General features: G+C 54.3%; 1 protein-coding gene across 5 annotated transcripts in view; it reads left to right on the forward strand.

Moving 5' to 3' along the window:
• MAN1C1 (mannosidase alpha class 1C member 1) overlaps positions 1 to 16,913 on the forward strand; it is a 128,997-nt gene that overhangs the window by 107,307 nt on the left and 4,777 nt on the right. For 3 of the 5 annotated variants that reach the window (XM_045190689.3, XM_045190692.3, XM_045190691.3), the window contains 4 exons: positions 3,296 to 3,422; positions 6,379 to 6,475; positions 11,351 to 11,466; positions 15,835 to 16,054. In XM_045190689.3, the coding sequence (XP_045046624.1) occupies positions 3,296 to 3,422; positions 6,379 to 6,475; positions 11,351 to 11,466; positions 15,835 to 16,054 (560 nt within the window). The remainder of the gene's footprint in view (positions 1 to 3,295; positions 3,423 to 6,378; positions 6,476 to 11,350; positions 11,467 to 15,834; positions 16,055 to 16,913) is intronic. The other 2 variants (XM_045190690.3, XM_024554399.4) reach the window with 1 other exon arrangement.

Consider the following 16,913-nt stretch of genomic DNA (forward strand, 5'->3'; position numbering starts at 1 on the left):
CCACAGCTGCCTGACACATATCAGGAACTTAATAACTCTAACAAACAACACATAATTTGCATGTGCATAATTACATAATGATAAAGTGACAGTAATTACATGCATAAATTATACCTCACAATGACTCTATGAGGGGTAGGTACTATCATTTAAGGGATGAGGAAACCAAGATCTACAGAAACTAGCCCACCTGCCCGAGGCCACCTGGGGAGCCAGCATATGAAGCCAGACGGGAGAAAGGGAAGGCACCTGCCCGTTACCCACCTCTGCCCTGGCTGGAATGGCCCATTGCTGCCAGGGCAGTTCCACTACGGAAAGGCCCACTGGGGAGGGTGAGCGTTGGAGGGAGGAGGAGGAGAGGAAGGAGAGGTCATGTGGGGAAAATGAGAATGAGAGATGCTGGGAGGCTGGTGGCTTTATTTGTACCTTGCGTTTCTCTGCAAGGGCAGGAAGCATCGATTTTTCAGGTTACCCTCTGCCTGCTGAGATCACAAGCTGGAAAGAGAGAAGTCTCTCTTGGGAAGAGGGACAGAGTGGGGACAGCTTCCCCTTTCCTCTGGGTGGATTTGGGGCCATCTGGGTGGGAGACCCCTTAGGGAATTGCCCTACAGACCTCAGTTTGAATCCCACCTCCACTACCTATGGAAGTGACCTTCGACAACTCACTTCCCCCTCTGAGCTTCACTTGCCTCCTTTGCATATTGGAATTAATGATGCTTTACCTTGTGGACTTTAAATGAAATAATGATGCAAACAGCTTTTCCCAGTGCCTGCCATCTGTAGCAGCTCAATAAATGGAAGCTGTTTTACTTATTTTCCAGGAGCCAAGTGTCCCCTCCCTGTGGAACCCATCTGTCCCCCACCTGTCCCCTGCCCCAAGTCAGGGAAATACCCAAGGAAGTAGAGATAGGAAGAAGGGGCTAGTGGTCACCTCTGTGTTTACTGAGGTCACCTGCCCCAAAAGATCCCAAAACGTGAGTCTTCTGACTTTCCAGAAGCTGGGAGGCGTGAGTTCTCTGACGTTCCCAGAAACAACATTTAGGCAGAGAATGGGGTTCAGATAGGAGAAGGGCAATCTCTGGAGCCCCAGCCCCACCCCAGGAAAAGCAGTACCCCTCAGGTGGCAAACAATGACCTCCCACACCCACACCTGCCTTTCTGGGTCCTTCCTGTTCCTGGGAGGCAGAGGGACAGATAGGGGCCGCTCCTGGGGAACCAGAGCCACCACAGCAAGGAAGCCACAGGGCTTACCCCCACCGCCTGCCCCTACTAATGGCACCTTGGAGCCTCTACAGATGGGGAGCTCACTCCACCCCACTCTGTCCCCACTCCCTGTCCTCCACAATCCCTTGCAGGAGTTTGACCCCTGCCCCACCCCAAGTTGTCCTAAATGTTCTACAGGATAGATCATCATGATACATAAGAGGAAACTGAGGCACGGGGAGAGGACACAGCTTGCCCAAGGCCACCCCTATTCTGCACCTTCCTCCCCTCTCTTAACCCCCACAAAAGCCCCGGGAGGTTTAATCCTTGCCTAGTTTGTCTGGTGCAGAAACTAAAGTACCAGGGAGGAATGGTTTGCCCGAGGCCTCTCAGCTAACACACTTGAACCTGTGCCTCCTGGCTGTAAACCCCAGGGAGATTTTAAGTGAAAACACCTGAAAAGGCAGTGTCCCGGCTTATTATGATGTAATTAAAAGCATGGCCTGTAAGTGGCTAGGACATCAGACCAGCATTGGGTCTGAGCTGCTGCACTTGCTGAGTGATCTCAGGCAGGTGATGTTACTCTCCTTTGCTGTGTTTTCCTCATCCGTGAAAGCGGCAGGTGCTGGGGGGTGGGAGTGGGGGGTTGGTACTTGAGGCCCTGCCTCCGCACTCTTCCTCTGTTCCGCTAAGTGTACTAGCCGATTCCAAAGAAATAACCCAGAGGACTGACTGTGAAAGACAGGAGTTTATTAGGACTTCTGTGCGCAGAGCGGGCAGCCCGCCAACGAAGTCTCTGCAACACAGGCTTTCCCGGCACAGGGTCGTACAGCACATGCAGGGTGGGTGTGTCGCACACACAAGCTGTGTGAGATCAGAATTCCGGCTATTTACTATTCCGGGTCCACATCCGGGAACAGTTTCTTTTTGGCTATTCTTTGACGGAGCTGGTGGCCGGGCTCCCAAGGTCCCACAGCACACTTACAGATGGCCTTCATTATATTCCCACGGGGTGGGAGGGGGAGCTGGAGCTTGGGAAGGGGCCCGTGTTCTCACATCCCACCCATCCTCTGTGAAAGCACCCGATGTGTGAAGTGGTTATTTGATAGCCTTGTCCGGTGAGGTGGCAAGGTGCTAAAAATACCTAACTTACTTTATCTAAGGTGTTCTTGAGAAGTGTGTGGTTAACTGGTACAGAAATCTTTGCTCCAGCAGCCTCTGGTTCTCTTATTCCTAGCCTGGGCTTCCCCAAGGCCTGGCAGTTCCAGGTGTATGGTTGTATCAGAGCTGCCTGCCTGTCAGGTGTGGGTTCCACGAAACACCAAGAGGGGCTCTCATGTGTCCGTGGGCAGCATGGGCAGTGAGGGGCGAGAGAGAGCGCCAGGCAGGGTCCCCGCTTTTCCTCTGCCCCAGTTCAGACCCTCCCTCCTCGTGCAGCACCGTTGACTGTGAGCCATCGGGTGGCCTGCAGTCGCAGGATGGAGACAGAGTGTCTGAGGAGTCTTTAGGGTACCTGACAGCATTGTCCTGTACATTTAGCAAAGCACCTGCGCCATGTCTTGGCCACCCAGGCAGCTCTGTTATCGTCCTTCTCAAGCCCACAAGTCTTACAGGGACAAAGAACATTGCAAGTCAGAAAGGCCTGGGTGGGCCCTGACAGGTGTGGCTCAGCTGCTTGGGCATCACCCCGGAAAGTGAAAGGTCACCGTTCAATTCATAGTCAGGGCACATGACTAGCTTGCAAGTTCAGTCCCCTGTCAGCCATGTATGAGACACAACCAGTCAATGTTTCTATTGCACATTAATGTCTTTCTCCCTCTCTTTCTCCCTCCATTCCCCTCTCTCTCTTAAAAAATAAACAAAGAAAGGCCTGGGTTCACATGACCTCCAGCAAGTCACTTCATCTCATTAACCTCAGTGTCCTCATCAGCAAAGTGGACCTGTTACTAGTACAGACCCCCAGGGAGGATTAACTGAGATTATGTGGCTAAAGCTCCTAGGACAGTGCCTGGCAGAGAGTAGATGCTCCCCCACTAAGCAGAGGAGCCAGCTGGAGGCAGAGGGGTGACAGTGGCTGCTTCTGTCTCTTCAGTGGCTCCAACAGGAGCTGGGGCTGGACCATGGCCGGGAGCAGCAGCATCCTGGCGGAGTTTGGATCCCTGCATTTGGAGTTCTTACACCTCACTGAGCTCTCTGGCAACCAGGTCTTCGCTGAAAAGGCAAGTCTTCTCCCTGCTCTCTCCCCAAACATCTCCTTCGGCTTCTCCCCACAGGGAGCAGAAGGGTGGGACTCAGCCCTGCACAGGCCACAGGATAGTGGCTCATTGATCAGCAGGAGGGTGTGTGGGGAACCCAGAAGCCCCACTAGTAGCTACTTGGGGAAGACCTGGTTACACCCAGTCCCGGGTGGCAGGGAAGGCCAGCATGGGGAGTAGTCAGGGTCCCACTGAGGGCTGCCTGGGAGAAGGTTCTCACTGGAATGCGTCAGCTCACTGGCAACCACACACGTGTGAATCTGCAGAAGGCTCAGCAGCTGAAATCTAAGCACCAGTTTGCATTGGCAGGAATGGGCCACCTGGTGCAAAAATCCCCTTTCCAGAGACATCTAACTTTTTCAGGGGAGATCTGCCTGGCTTTTCCTTCCCGGTGCTGTCTAGCTCATGCTGTCGGCAGGCTGGCAAAGCAATTTGACTCCGTAGCAGAGGCACACGTCTGTCCTTTCTCACTGTTATCGGGCTGGCTAAGGCCCCAAGAGATGCTGAAAGATAGCGTCCAGGCTGTCATCCATTCTGACAGCTGCCCATTCCTCTGTGAGGCCCTCCAAAAGGAGCCGTTTCCCCATGTCACAGCCTGGTGGTCCCACTGTCTGGAAGTGTCTCCGTGGGTCTAACCCTAACCCCAAAGAAGGGAAGTGCACACACACTACCTCAGATGGAGCTCAGGCTCCATCAGCAGTTGTCCCTTCCTTAGTCCTGCCCGAGGAGATGAAGCCCTGCCCTCCAAGAAGAGCCCTTTGGAGGCCCCACTCCCAAAGCCTTCTTGTCCCCTAATAGTTAGCCTCTGAGGATGCGCAGGGGCTGGGAGCTCCTAGATCCACGCTCTACCCCGGGGCTCCCAGTGCCGTGTCAGCCACCCAGCCTCAGAGCATCACCCGGCATGATCTGTGAGGAAACAGATCTCTGGGCTTTGCCCAGGCCTGGGGATCTGCATTTTTAATCAGCACTCACATGCTTTTTGACCCGAGGTTGAAGATGACTGCTTACTCAGTATGGGACTCCACCCATGTGTTCTTGAGGAAATGCTCAAGAAGAGCGTTTCCAGTCCTTGGTCATTTCCTCTGCATTGGGGCTCACTCCCACCCTTAGACAGCCCATCACGTTGTCAGACCTTATAAGGGGGGACTCTGCTTCCCTGTGACACCTCACCTTGAAAGTTCATGCAGTAAGTTTAACCCCACTTCCACGCCCTCCTCCAGCATCCCTGTTTTCAGAGCTCTTGAGCCAAGTCCTCCAGCAAGATTGTGGCTGGCTCAGAAGAGAGGGACGAGGAGCTCACCCCAGTCCCCAGCTAGTCTGGAGATAATAGCTGCCACTGCCTGACTACCCACTGGGCACCTTGGAGTGTCACTAACCCTCCCAGCAGCCCTAGGAGACAGGGCTTCCTGCCCTCCGCATCTTACAGAGGAGGAAACTGAGACTCAGAGGTTAAGTCACTTGTCCTGGACCATCCATCTGCTAAGTGATAAAGCCAGGGTTCAAATCCAGGACCTTTTGTCTCTGAAGCCCATTCTCTTCCAAGAGCAGATTAGTACAGTAGGCTTCAGGCTTTTTCTCACGAGTCCACTGCCTCTCTGTTTCTCTGCCTCTCTCAGCATTTACATTCTCCAGCTATTTTCATCCCCCAGTCATGCCTCCCACAGAGGCAATTATTGGCAGTCAACAAATTGGCCCAAATTCTAGAATCGCCCGCACCCTGTTGGGGAGCTAATTTAGCCTGCTTCCCTGCTCACCACCAGGACAGTTGAGAATAAGTCAGGTACAAGCACATTCCTGTCCCCCATAATGGACTGCATTAACTTAAATGGATATGAAATCTGATGTGGCAAAGCCTGGAAAGGAAGGTCTGGCAGCTGAAAGGCTGCTCTCCCTGCTCCTTAGCTTGTAGATAAATTTGTGAGCATGATACAGCATGTCCCCGAGGGTCTTTCTCTCCTGGAAGCTTCTGTACTGGGAGGATTTCATCCATTGCCCGAGTGCAGACCCTGAGCGATAAAGCCTTCCCACTTTTATAGCCCAAAGCCTCCTCGCCCTCAGTATCCCCAAAGGTTGCAAATCTAGCTTCCTCTTGCTCAGGTGGGGCAGCCTCTGCTACACATTGCTGCCTGGTCCCCACCCTGATCCACGTTGACCCCAGGGGCTACTCCATGTGGTCAGACAAAACCCAACTCACCTGGCCCTGACACTTAGTACTGGGTAACTGTGGGTGAGTCACTGAACCACTCTAAGATTCGGGTGCCTTATCTGTTAACCCGAGATGATAGCACCAGGTAGGCCGTTCTGATGGTGGGAGATAATGCACTTGAGTGTAACAGGCCTGGCCCAGAGGAACTAAGGAGTGTTAACAGCTGTTGTTATTAAAACCCTGAAGTGCCTCTGAGGGCACAGGGCTGTGGAGGGGCCCAGGCCTCTCCTCTGGAATGGGTCTTGCAGTATCAGAAAAAATAATGTACTACCAGGTCGAACCATATGAAATTGCCAATATTTGACCATTCCTGACCTATTAAAAAGGCAGTTTTACCTTGCGCTTACGAAACAGCTAGCATCCTTATACGAATCTCCCCTCCTAAAAAGACCCTCCCACCAAAAAGCAGCACACAATGTGGAAGGAGTGAGGTGAGAGTGGGGGTGGGGGGCCTGGCAGACCCCAGGCAGTGCGGTCAGTGCAGAGATTGCGGGTCAGGCCCCACTGTGGCTCTCTCCTGCAGCGCCCATACATGGGCACAAGGTCAGGGCCATCCCAGCTGCTCCAGGTTGGAGCTTGCTGTTGGTTACGCAGCTCTCCCTACCTCGTGGATTGGTTTCCCCTGGATCTAATCAGCTACCTCAGTCCTCGGTGGGCTAGGAATAGGCTAGCTTCTTCTGAAAAGCGAAGGTACACCTGGTGTCCATCTCTCAGCAGGTCAGGCACATCCGGAAGGTCCTCAGGAAGATCGATAAGCCATTCGGCCTCTACCCCAACTTCATCAGTCCCGTGAGTGGGAACTGGATGCAGCGTGAGTATAGAAACGCCGCTGCCCCTCCTTCAGCTGGTTCCTGGCCAGCTTCCCCATGCGGCCCCATGCTAGGCACATACCAATGGATCACTCGCTCCATGTTCCTGGGTCCCCCCACCCTGCTGGGAGCTTGGGGAGTTCTCATTATGGAGGTCATTGCCGTGGTGACAGATGTGATGGTCTAGTAAGGCCCGGCCCTGTGCACCCCCCTCGTGATAGCTGTCTCCAGCCTCCATCAGGGTTACAGCTTTCTGTCTCTGCGGAGCCCACTGAAGCCTCCTTCATTATCCCCTGCCCCCAGGAGTGCCCCAGGTACAACTGTCTACTCTGGAAATGACTCCGAGAGAGGCCGTGCATCCTCTCCTCGCCTCTTTGATCTGGTTCCCCACCTCCAACTTTAGATTAAAAAAATTAAGCAGAACCTGTATAATATAGCAACATAAAAACCGTGAATTCCCTGCTGTATCTTATACCTGCAAGAATCGGTCCCAGGATTTCCTGCTGTTCTCTGTTCAGACGCATGCTTCTCACCTGGACGGTTGTTGGTCACCTGGTCACCTGCGGAGCCTCATTCACAGCCTCCACCTTCGCCCACTGAAACAGAATGGGGTTTGGGGGATGCTTAGGTGGGAGAGTGTTGAAAAGCCTCCCAGGCCCCTGGCATTGCACCCCCACTGGGAAGCCCTGCTCCACCTTGCCCTCCTGACCAAGGCCCTGGTCATATGGCCATAGCAAGTGCCATGGGTCCTGCTCTAGGGGCACCCAGAGGCCCTGCATCAGTGACTCTGCCCACACAAGGACCCCTCTCCCTGCCCCACCCCTTGTAGCCCCAGCTGTTATGGCATCAGCAAGGGCTCAGGGGCAAAGTAGACATGAGTCTAATTACTCATGACTGTGTGTGTGTGGGGGGGGGGGTCATTTTATCTCTTTGAGCCTTGGTTTCCTCTCCTGCAAAGGGGAGAACTCCAGATGTGTTCTTTGTGTACCGTGGATGATGCAGAGTAACCGCCAAAAGTTGCAGGAAGCAGATGCCCATTCATCTGCCAGAAATGGGCTATCCCAAAAGGAAAGGGCGCCCATCAGTGAGCCGGCAGGGCCTGGCAGGGGTGCGGTGAGGCCTTGTCCTTCCAGGCCGAGCCTCCATGACCTGCAGGTCCAGGGGGACCAGAAAATTCAACCCAGGACTTTTCCCTGGTGATGACCTCACTCCCAAGGGGCCTCCTGCAAAAACCACTTATAGAAATGCTAAGCATTTTTAACCAAACATGCTGCCAAATCCAAAAGTGCAGGGAGAAAATGAAGGTTCGGATTACAGATTATGGCCACAGGAAGAGACAATTCAATAACTATTACCACTTTTAATTGCAAGGCCTCACTGGGCAGAGAGATAAACCACCCTGCTGCTGGCCTCAGCCGCTTCAGGACAATGCAGCAAAACCCGTAAGAAGGAGAGGGGTGTGGCTTCCCAGCCTGAACGGCTACCTTGGCAAATTACAGGGGAACCCCCCACCGAGAAGCATAATTTTCTTTTTAGTCTGCACCATCGGTCACAGGGCTGGGCAAAGTCAGTCACATGTGAAATATTGTTTCATATTAATAAAATATGAATCCACAGCCTGCTGAAGAGCAGAGGAGGGTTACAAAGCCTTGCTCCTCTGGGCATCCACTGTCCTTCCCTAGCTTTGGCGCCTGGGGGTATCTCAGGTTTACTGTGGTTTTCATTGGGCATTTTGTGTGTGTGTGTGTGTGTGTGTGATTATGTATTTTTCCAGAAGATAACATCCCTAACTTGCATAAGCTAAGTGTACTCATGTTCTTTCCTTGAATTCTCTATTTAGCCCATTTGCAACCACAGAAATTGCAGCTTAGAGAGGCAAAGGAGGAAGTGGGGCTACTCTTGTCTGCTGCCCACTCCTGCTTGAAGCTGAGCTTCAGGGCAACAGGGGAGACCAAGACCTCCTGCCGCTAGGACCTCACAGCCAGGGGAAGGTCACCAGGCTTCTGCTGGCACCAAGCATGGATGAGAGCTCAGAGGGCTGCCCGCCCTCCAGCTTGGCCCCTGGAGTGACTCGTCCTCCTTGTCCACTGCCTGAGTCCCACTCTTTCCCCAGTGGGAAGGAAGTGGCAGGTCTAGGTTCTTCCGAAAGGGAACTCGAACTGCCCGTCTGCCCCAGCCCGGCAGCCTCCCCCAGTGCCTGCTACTTTCCTGCTGGCTGATTCCCAGCTTGTAGGTAACTGCCTCCTGCTGCCAGGTGTGGTGAGAGTGGCCAGGAAGAGGCAGAACCCATGTCTGCTCTAAGGCCCATGGACACCAACTCGTGCTCCCCCTTCAAAAGCATTTCACATCAAAGACGGAGGGCCCACAGGGGAAACACTTGCCCCAAGTGGATGGCAGGTCCGTCTTCTGATTCCCCCTTCTGCACCTCTCCCAGTGAATCGCACCGTGCTGGGGCCGATGCTGCAGACAGACGGTAGCTAGGAAGCAGTGGGACCTCCAAATGAGAATTGTCCACTCAGTCACGGTCCCCTGAGAGACTATACACCCCCCCCAAGAGAGTGTCATGTCTCAGTCACCTGTGGAACCCCTGGTGACCTGGCTCCCCTCTCCTGCACACACCTGCCAGGTGAAACCCTCAACCACATCATTCACGCTTTCTAAAATCATAGCATGAAGTCCAAACTGTTTGGCTTGGCATTCGAGGCCCTTTCCAGCATGGCTCAAACCTACTTTCTTTCACTCGTTCAGGGCGTCTGCTGTGTGTCATAAAGGTACTGGACATAAAATGTGAATCCTACACTGTCGCTATCCACTAAGAGCCCACAGCCAAGTTGGGGAGGCAGACCCACAAGCAGATTTGTACGCAGCATCAGCAGGCACCCAGCGGAGGGAGGGTGGCCACCCTGAGCCCTTCCTTCATGAAGCACACGGTCAGGTGTGGTGTGCACCTTACCTCACTCACTCCTTGTGGTCCACCTGGGGGAGGGATTGTGAGCAGGTCTCTGAGAGCCCTGGGGAAAGCCTTTCAGAGGAGAGGAAGCCTGAGCCTGGAGTAGCAGGGAGGACGCGCTAGTCATGCAGGGTGGGGAAGGTCATTTTGGAGGGCGGAGGGGTAGTCGCAGGTGAGAAACAACCTGGGAAGACTGGGAGCTAGGAGTGTGGGGGGTGGCAGAGGAAACAGGGGAGGCGGGGCCAGGAGATGAGTATGGAGATGACAGTGCCCCTCGCTGCGCACCTGGGAGCCAGGGCCCCCTTCGGGCTGAGCTGTCAGTGGGCTGTAGGCGGAGGCTGACTCAGTCAGAGGGGCACACTTTCCCCCACGCCTGTTCTGCACCCGCCTTCTGCTGCAGCAGGGACACGCCATCAACAGGCTGGGCCCAGCACACCCCCGCCCCTCTTTGTTCTTGCCCAAGCTATGCCCCCCACCTAGGGATAGGGGGCGCCAAGGGGTGAGCTGTGCTGGCAAAGTCCACCCACACTGACGTCCTCCCACTCCTCCCCGAGGCTCAGGCTTTATCTGGCCTGTTCCAATTTTTGCAAGTGCTTGTTCCTTTCCTGAGTACTTGCTGGCCAGAGTTTTTTATAGAAAAGGCCAGAAGGGCTGATTTACTGTGGGGGCCTCTTCTCAGCCCCCTTTCCCAGTCCCCATCTGTCTTTACCCTCGACTTCTGGTCCTTCTCCCTTCGCACTTGTCCTTTCTCTACCCATCTTCAGTTTCGCTCTCTGATGGACTGTGTAAAGCTGCAGACACTGAGAGCTCCGCCAGGGAGGTGGCCCTGTGTGAGCTGTTTAGGCTTGCCCTCATTTTTCCCACCTGGGAAATGGGGTTGATTGTGCCCACCTTGCGAGGTCCTTGGGAAGATTGTTATAAATAATACAGTAAAGCTCCCAGCCAACAGTGGACCCGGTAAATGTTAGCTGTTCATGTATTCTATTTCTTTCCTCTTCCCCCAACCCCCAGCCATTTTCCCTCTTTCTACCCTCTTTTTGCAAAGGAGCTGAAAATATTCTTCCCACTCCTCCCACTCTACCTTAAACCCCCCTCCCTGTTCCCCTTCCTCCATCTCTCTGCTTAAGTGAATCATAACAGAGAACCGACGTTTGCTCTTTGTTATATCATTAAATGCCTTTATGTTTCCCTGCTGTCAATTTTCAGAGCACGTGAGTTTCCTGTGTCTTGCTTCTGTGGTTAAGTGCTCTCTGTTCAGCCCATCTGTCCCTGTTCTCCTGGGACAGCCCTGGGTGGGGATGCGTCCTCAGTCAACCACAGCCTGGAGGTCCTGCTCTGTGGGGACCCCGGGCAGATGCCACCAGGCAGAGGGGGTCCTCAGACCCAAACCCGACCTGTCCTCACCCTGCTTTCTGAACTCCATGGATCCCGATTTGCTAAATTTAAACTCTGTTTTCCCAGAATGGCTCAGCACTCTGACCAGCTAAATCAAGCCTCTCCTTCTTCCTTGTCATGGCTTTTTGTGACCCTGCTCAGCATTAATTACCATGTTTGTCACCGGGCAATAAAAGTCTCTGAACTCCCTGCCACCACGTTATCTTTTTAAAGAAATGCAGCTCATTTGCAGTTAACAACTAGAGGCCCTGCCGTCCTCAGCCTGCTAAAGCGACATGATTTATAGCACCCGGATAGGCCCCACGCACCTCTGTGCAGGGCCACCTCACTGAAGGTGGCCCTGGCTCTGCCGAGGCGAAAGCCAGCCTTTCTCTCAGCCTCTTCCCGGCCTGGTGGCTGCTGATTAAATGCGTGCACCCCACCCGCACACGCACCAGGGCCTTCGAGACCCAGTGGGTGAGAGGCGTGCTCCATCGGTCCTGCTGCGGCCTCCACAGACGGAGATAATGTTCTGTTCTCTTTCCCCTCACAGACCACGTCTCAGTTGGAGGACTTGGGGACAGTTTTTATGAATATTTGATCAAATCCTGGTTGATGTCGGCCAAGACAGATATGGAGGCCAAAGATATGTACTACGAAGCCTTGAAGGTAAGACATGCCCTGCTTCTTCACAGGTGGTGGGTCAGTCACTTGCCACCTGTGCTCACAGGGCCCCTGAGTGCCACAGCCTTGTCTGCCCCTCCCCCACAGGGAGTGGGCCAGAAGAATGACAAGACAGCTCCCCCAGCCCCAGGCAGTCACTTCACACACCCAGTCTCATAACTCTTCTCGAACACCTTAAAATTAGGGCCATGTTAGTCTTTGTTTCACAGATATAAAACCCAAGTGTAAGGAGGTGAAGTCACATGAAGTCTCACAGGAAGCAGCAGGCAGTTTGATTCAGAAACCATGGTGTCTATGCTTCAACTGATGTGTCGGAGCCCAGAATGCAGCCATGCAGTGGGCTGGGAGCCCCCACGGGAGGCTGCCAAAGCAACACCCTCAGCCATCTTCCTGACGAACCAGAGGTGACAATTAGTACACCCAAGCTGGGAGGGGGCTCCGCCAGGGGAGCATCCGGCTCTGTTCCTTCTCTTTACATGGATGGGAACCAAGGCCCAGAGAGGGGGAAACACTTGCTCAAAGCCACACAGCACGGGACTGACAGAGCTGAAGCGAGAGCAAGATCTCCCGGCTCTGGACAGACGGACAGAAGGCTGAATGGCTAGATGGTAGATGGGTAGGTGGATGTGGGTGGGTGGACGGTAGGCAGTTGGTTGGATGGGTGAATGGTCTCTCACTACCCTCTGATCACATGAACCCAGCCAACAATGGTAGCGCTTACAGGAAGCTCATTGAAACAGGCCTCCAGGGCTGTGGACTATTTAAACTACATGCTCAGTAATGAGTTTTTCCTGCCCAGCTCCCTGGCACCAAGATCTTAGTCATGAAGCAGGTCCTGGGACTCCAGTCCCAGCTCAGTGTGGCCCAGCCGTCCACTCCAACCTTCTACCGCCGAGCTTAGCCAGCAGCCAGGGTCCCGTGTCGGATTAGCGTTCAGCTGGTGGCCAGTGTGCTGCTTGGAGAGGCCCTTGCCCTTTCTGACTGACGGCCCTTGCAAAATAAACATCAAGTTAATGAGCAGCCTAGTTCCCTGCCCCTGAGGGCACACTGTAGCTGAGGCTTCAAGGGAAGAAATGGCTATGAATTATTTAAGCAAACTGGGAGCTTTATGGAAACACTTGATTGAACAGGAGACAACCAGCCTAGGTCCTGTTTGAGCTCCCCAGTGAAGGGCCTGCAGTGTCTCTGACCCGGTGTAAGGGCCGAGCCTGTGGCAAGTTCGGGGTTTTGAAGAATGTTCTGGCGGTTCTCAACCTTGTTGGCATGTTACAAGTCACATGTTAAAAATCCCGACGGCCAGCCTGCACCCCAACAAGGTTACCTCGGAACCCCTGGGGTGGGGCCCGAGCTACAGCCCAGAAAGCTCCAGTTGCAGTGAGATCAACATGCGAGGTGGATATGGGGCTTCAGACAGGCTGACTGGGCAACCCCTGGGGGTCCTGGGAGAAAGGACGAAAAGGACAGGAAGCTTCTGTCCCTCTGGCCTCCTCCGGGCAGGTACCCTTAGTACCTTGTCTTATTTAGCCCCCATCTTACAGATGATGAAACAGGCTCAGAAAGGCCCAAGATCACACCCAGGTGGCAGAACCAGGGCGCAGGCACGGTCGACTGCTCCTGCCTCTTTACCAGCTGCCAGATCGCAGAGGGCCTGGCTTGTCCCAAGTCCCTCTCGGGAGGGAGCGGATGGGGTAGGGCCCGTCCAGGAAGCAAAGGAAGCCAGAGTCTCTGAACAGTCTCCCAGCCAGCCTGGAAATTGGTCTCATTTTACAGATGAAGAAAGGGAGTCTTCAGAACAATGAAATAAGTTGCCCAAAGTCACCTAACTCTCAAGTTGCGGAGCTGGGGTTCACGGGCCTCTGCCTCTCAGCTCTTCACTATGTCTCTTGCTGTGATTTAAGCCTTTTCACCAGTTCATAGCCAGCCTTTGCTGTCTTGTGTTTTGCTCAAAGTTTTAGAAGCCTTGGTTTTTAGGGTTTTGTTTTTCTTTTAATCTTTGCATCTGCTATCTCAGTTGTCTCTTCGAAGAGAGACTGCTCCATCATTTCCTCATTATCAAAATTAATTTAGCTTGAAGTTAACCCCAAGCATAATAGAAATAGCCTATGGGAGAGTCTCGAAGATGGAGATTTTCGGCTACAGTGGGAGGCTTCCAGGGATTCCTCCACACCCACACCTGTATCTCTGTTCTCTCCCAAGTGTTGACAATGGGTAACTGCACCCAGTTTCTGCACCCTGGACTCGGCCTGCACCTGCATCCTCAGTGATGCAGAGCAGCCGCCAGGACCCACTCTGCCCAGGCGCAGGGCCCAGCCCAGAGCAGACCCAGCCGCGCCTCTCCCCACGTGAGCAGGTGCCCTGGCAGGGCCATCAGCAGCGCTTCCCCCTCTGCTGCTCAGGGAGGGCCCTGCAGCTAGCCCGCCATCCCAGGCCTCACAGGAGAAGGAAAAGGAGAAAACACTCAAGGAGCAGTTTTGTTTGAGCACCTTCCGTGGGTGGGGCCCTGGCTGGAGACTCCTGGTGGAAGCTTCTGCCGCACAGGGCGCACAGAGTGCTGGGAGGGAGCCATGTTCCACGGAAACATACACAAAGGCATATATGCAGCTTGGGAAGAGCACCACGTAGAAAGATCACAAGGGACTAGAGCCACGGGCGCAGTGGTGTAGATCATGAGGCTGTCCTCTCCCAGGCAGCATCCTTGAGGAGGTGGAGGTCAGCAGGCGTTAGTGGAGCAGGCGCGGAGTGTGGACAAAGCCCCGAGGCAGGCACCTTCATGAGCTTGTGAATGCCACCATCACCGTGGCAGAGACCTTCTCCGACCTGACTGCAAAGTAGGACCCCTCCCCAAGGTTTTCCCTATCCTGTCCCCTCAATTTGCTTCATTCAAAATACTGATCACAGTTGTGACACTCACATGTATTTGATTTTGTTGGGACGTCTCTGTGCTCGCTAAGGCAGGGTCCAGGCCCATCTTCAGGGGCTGTATGCAAGGCCCCCAGCTCAGCACCAGTGTGGAGGAGGCACTCCCAGAAAGTTCAGTGTGGGGAGGGGTGTGTGCATGAAGAGGCCAGTGGCTGGGGCTGGGGCAGAGGAGGGGGGCACAGAGGGCAAACTGGGGGGGAATTGGAATCGCCAACATTTATTGAGAACTCTCTCTGTGCTGAGAAACAGGCTGAGCTCTGCAGACACATCTCATTTCTCCTTCACTTTATACATGAGGAAGTTGAGGCACAGAGAGAACACAGAACCTGCCCAAAGTCACACAGCTTGAAGATGATGGAGACAGGGTTTGAGCCCGTGGAGTCTGCGCCTGAGAGCCATGTCCGTGGTGTCAGGTTAAACCTCAGGCTCCAGATTGGGGGTCTCAGAGGCCCCGCTGGACTTTGGAAGACTATCTGGAGGCACTTGGAAACCATGGAAGGGTGTTAAGCAGGCATAAGACACAGTCAGATTCATTATTTACAGAGTGCAGAGGCCCCCTGGAGAACAGAATGGAGGGGCAAGAGTGCAGGCAGAGGCTTGGGCCCACAGACCCTGCCCTGGACCCAGACCCACAGCGGGGCCCATTGAGCCCCCCTGCAGCTGTGTGGGCAGCTACAACCAACACCTCCATTTCCAGGGCAACCAGGATGACCAGTAGGGAGTGGGAGGCATGACGGCCTGACACCTATCCCCCCAACTTCCTGGTAGTCTTCGCCAACAGCAGCAGCTCCCACGGGAGCTGGGGAGGGCTCTCAAAGCCCATCGCCACCCAAACGAGCAGAGCAGCCGTGGGGTAGTGTAAGAAGTGGCACGTGGGCGTCGAGGGGTCCTTGTCCTAATCCTGGTGTGGCCAGGTAACCCGGGTCCAGGCACTCGACCTCTGTCTGTAGAGAGCACTGCAGCCATGCCCCTGGCCTGTGGTGGCATTAAATGAGAAGCCGTGTGACAAGGGCCTGTATAGAGCAGCTCTTCCTTTCCCAGGGGTTCCTTTTGAGAATCTCGTCCAATGAAAATACACATACATGAAAGTGGCGTGTACAATTTCCACCGGCCAATGGGGCTTCAGATTATGATTCCCTAACCAAGGATATAATGGAGGGTGATGACTTTTAAAGATTTTTTGAAATTTTTCATATGTAGAATTTAGAAGTGTGTAAGAGATTCACCCTGGGGAGCTCCCTTAAGCCCCCAGTAGGCACCAGGGCCCAGCCAGCCCCGACAGGGCCAAGGTCAGTGGGCCTCCTTTACCTGGGATGGAGGGCTCAGCAGAGCTGTGTTTGCTGCGGTCTCCAAAATATTCATTTTCTGTCCTCCCCCTCCCTTCTCCATACCTCCCACACCCCTCTCCCTGCCCAACTCCCACCTTGCTCCCAGGCAATAGAGACCCACCTGCTGAACGTGTCCCCCGGGGGGCTGACGTATTTTGCTGAGTGGCGTGGGGGGATTCTGGACCACAAGATGGGACACCTGGCCTGCTTCTCTGGGGGCATGATCGCCCTCGGCGCTGAGGACGCCGAGGAGGAAAAGAGGGCCCGCTATCGAGAGCTCGCAGCCCAGATCACTAAGACGTGCCACGAGTCCTATGACCGCTCAGGTAACCCTGCAGGGGGGCGGGGGGGGGGGGGTGCGTGCAGCGGGAAAGACTGAGGCCAGACACCAGGGAGGGAGAACTGGGAAGTCCAGCAGAGTGGCAGCGAGTAAAGGGAATGCATTCTCTTGGGGAAGTCCCACCTTCTGCAGTCACGCAGAACCCGAACAAAGGCTGTGCTGTCTGTGCGGGGAGGTTGTACCCTGAACTGAAGGGAAAGCAGGGCTGGCGTGCTGAGCCCTTCGTGTGGGCCAGGTGTCCGTTCAGCACTCAACACACATCTCCTCCCAGAGCACATCACATCGCCGACCCTCACCACCCAGAGGAGGGGGCTGAGGCTCCCAGACGACTTGCCCGAGGCCCCGTGTGTGGGGCACAGAGGAGAGGGTCCTCTGGCCCCTGAGGCAGAAACATTGGCTTCTGGGCCTAGCAGATTTTTTCTCCCTGACCTCCTGCTGCCACATACCTCTGCTTTTCTCCCCAGAACCCCCACATTTACCCCCTTTGATCCAAGACAGCTGGGAAGCTTAAGAGTTTCTTGACCACCCTCTCAGCACTCATGCAGAATTGTCAAATGTAAGAGTCACAGTTAGAGGACAGGGACCCAAATCCTCACTTATTATACACATGGGGAAACTGAGTCAGTCCAGAGCCACAGTCATACTGCTCTGAGTGGCTAAGCTGGAGCTAGGACCCAGGTCTTCTGATGCTCAGCTCCAACTCGTGTGCTGCCTCTGAACACCAACCCTCAGGACCACCCCCTGCCCCCAGCCCCAGGAGGTGCCCACTACTCTGAGTGAATCCCCATCTTAAGTGGAGGAAAGGGCCCAAGATTTGCAGGAAAAGTTTCTGGTTCGAGCGCTGC

The sequence above is a fragment of the Desmodus rotundus genome, chromosome 3 (assembly GCF_022682495.2).
Source record: "Desmodus rotundus isolate HL8 chromosome 3, HLdesRot8A.1, whole genome shotgun sequence".
In the NCBI taxonomy this organism is placed as follows: Eukaryota; Metazoa; Chordata; class Mammalia; order Chiroptera; family Phyllostomidae; genus Desmodus; species Desmodus rotundus.